General features: G+C 36.7%; 1 protein-coding gene across 1 annotated transcript; it reads right to left on the bottom strand.

Moving 5' to 3' along the window:
• Positions 1 to 317: 317 nt before the first annotated feature.
• LOC107679107 (uncharacterized) lies at positions 318 to 1745 on the bottom strand. Its single transcript, XM_016474560.1, has 2 exons — positions 830 to 1745; positions 318 to 526 (listed from the first exon to the last, which is right to left on the bottom strand). Exons 1-2 carry the CDS (start codon positions 1728 to 1730, stop codon positions 318 to 320), a joined length of 1110 nt encoding a protein of 369 aa, XP_016330046.1. The 5' UTR covers positions 1731 to 1745.
• Positions 1746 to 2871: the final 1126 nt, after the last annotated feature.

The raw sequence follows: 2871 nt of genomic DNA, 5'->3' as shown, positions 1-2871 counted from the left end.
CCAATGTATAAATACACACACATGCATATATATATTTAAGAAAAATATGTTATGTTTATATATTAAATATAATATAAATTATATTAATATAAATATATACATGTAAATATTTTCAAAATATACTGTATGTGCGTCTTTATATATACATAATAAATATACACAGCACACACACATATATATTATAAACAAAAACTTTTATTTTTTTAATGCGATTAATCATGATTAATCTTTGCCCAGCACTAATTAATAAATATATATATATATATATAAATATATATGAACCCCCAAGTCACTACTTTAGATACTTTAGATTTATTTCAGTTCAATGTTGTATAAAGGTCATCCAAAAACACATACCTCTGCAAAAACTCCAGGGTCGATGCCAGTTCTGAGGGGTAATGGATGTTAAAGCAATAATAGCTCCCAAACATCATGCAGAGGGCAGAAATGAAGGAGGGGATGTTGTCATGTACAACATTTCGATCCACACACAGCATGAATCGCTTCGACGAAAAGCAGGATCCACCTAAAAAGAAAGAAGAAAATACATTTAAATCAATTTATATTTAATATTTAATTATAAAAACATAACAGTAAAAAAAATGAACACTTTACAGTAAGGTTACATTATTAGTTAACAGTTAACATAAATGTACATTTAACAATATACTTCTACAGCATTTATTAATCGTTGTTGGTTAACATTTACTAATTCAATTAATGGAACAAATGAAACCTTATTGTAAATTGTTACCAAAAATTAGAAATGGCAGAGAAACTGAAACACCAAGAATGGGAGAAAAAAAAAAAGAAAAAAAAATTAACTTACCACACACAACAAGGGTGGGAGTCAAATTTACTTTGTCCATTTCTACTTCCTCTGCCAGGCTTGTGTCCTCCACATAATGGAACATTGCGTCTTCCTTCTCGTTAAAGTAGGAGAGCAAAAGCAGCAACATCTCGGTCACGTCTTGAGAGCAACCACCCACCTGTTCCCTCATCACGTTACACTTCGTTACAGCCTGCAGGAATTTTTGGTTCTTGTTCACACCAACAGCACTGAAGTAGTTCAAGAGTCGTTTCCCCTTCAATTCCAGATTCCGCATGAAAGTTTCTTTAAGACCAATTCCGGTAAGTTCCTTGAAGTGAACTGCCATGCCAAGTTCATTGAACCAAAATGGCCACTCCTCCAGAAGGCATTTTATATTTTTACCCTGGTTGACTTGTTTACGCTGTGTGTAGAAAGTCAACTTCATTAGATGTTTGACCTCCTCTAGATTTGCAGCAGTTTGCTGAGACATCATCTTCAGTTTTTCTTTCTTTTCCTGTTGGCTTTCAGGGGTCTCTCCAAGGGGCAGGAATTTTACGTCCCAGTTAATGCACCCATAAGTATCCTGGATTGCTGCTCTCTGTTCTGGAGGAATTTCATCAGTGTCAGAGTCATCAGTACAATGCTTTCGTTTTCTTATTTTGGGTGTGGAAGATCGCTTCACATTTTCAATCCTATATTGCAACTGCTTAACTAAAGAATGGTACCCTGGCCCAATGACATCTCCTTCTATTATGTCTTGCAGAGATTTGGGATATTTCGCCACAAACTTTTTGGCAACTTCAATAGAATTCCTTTTACTTGGGCAAGAGCATTTTCGCATGATCTCATTCACCACAATCCGGACCATCTCTCTTCTCATACGTGGACTTGGTCGTTTTCCCCTCTCCAAAAACTGCATAAGCTCCTCCGGGAACTTATCCCATGGTATCAGAAAGGTATCCACCCAGTCTATATCAGGGATTTGGGAGCTGCTGTAACAGGATGATTGCGAACTACCGGGTGAACGGTACTCTGTTTTGTCACAGAGTACAGATGGTATTCAGAATGATAGTCAGCTTTATGTATTTCCATCACAAAAAACACAGCTTCATCATTTTGAATTAAAATAATGAGAAGTTCGCCAAACTCAATGGACTCATCATTTTTTGACACAAGGAAATGGCCCTTTTTATAAGACGTACCTTTATACGTAATGTCTGTGGATACACTGGTATCGATCTCTGAAAAGTGAAACTCTCTCACTGCATGTTTAATTGACTCACTGTAAAGACTGGGGTAAAAAGTGCAACTGTCTTTGACTTGCAGAAGCTGGCTGCATCCAGGCCCAGCTGAAAGATATGCCTGATACATCTGATGTCTTTCAGATAAAGTTAGGCAGACATTTTTAAAGTTTTTCAAATGCCTGGCACATCTCTTGAAGTAGCTGTGTTTACTTTCGAAACGCATCGTCCATAATCGAATCAAGGGTCCAAATTTAAAGATTAGTGCCGGATAATGTCGTAAGAAATTATGTTTTGGTTTTAACGGACTCTCAGCAAATAAAGACTTTCTTGATTCCAAATATTCTTGGATTAGAATGTCAAGATAGGCTACCTGTGACGATGAAATTTTTTGTGCACAAATCAAATCAACTATATCTTTAAGCTGAAGTGTTAACTGCCACACGTCATCTTTTGGATTTTGCGCTTTGTCACCAATTAATACAGGAAGCAACCTTAAAAAATTCAAATTCTGAATGGCTTGCCCCGAAAGCTTAGGCACCTCAGAGTTGACAGCACATGGCTTTGTAAGAGCATCAGTACCTTTGTACTTGAACTGCTTGATGCGTCGGTTCAAAACTGAATATGTAAGCCATTGTTTCTTCTTAATGAAATACTTCAAGTACAAGGCAACATCATAGGATAAGACACCCTCAAATATGTCATGCCCTAAACAAGGTGGGAGACCAGGCTGGCAGACATGGAAAGATTCCAAGGTATTGAAAACAGAGTTTACCTTTATGCCTTTGATGGCTTGACTGGAATCACTTTGTAGATCAC

This window comes from Sinocyclocheilus anshuiensis, unplaced genomic scaffold (assembly GCF_001515605.1).
Source record: "Sinocyclocheilus anshuiensis isolate Anshui unplaced genomic scaffold, SAMN03320099.WGS_v1.1 scaffold2098, whole genome shotgun sequence".
Taxonomy (NCBI): Eukaryota; Metazoa; Chordata; class Actinopteri; order Cypriniformes; family Cyprinidae; genus Sinocyclocheilus; species Sinocyclocheilus anshuiensis.
Note: the sequence above shows the minus strand (reverse complement) of the source record. Positions and strands in the feature narration are given on the sequence as shown.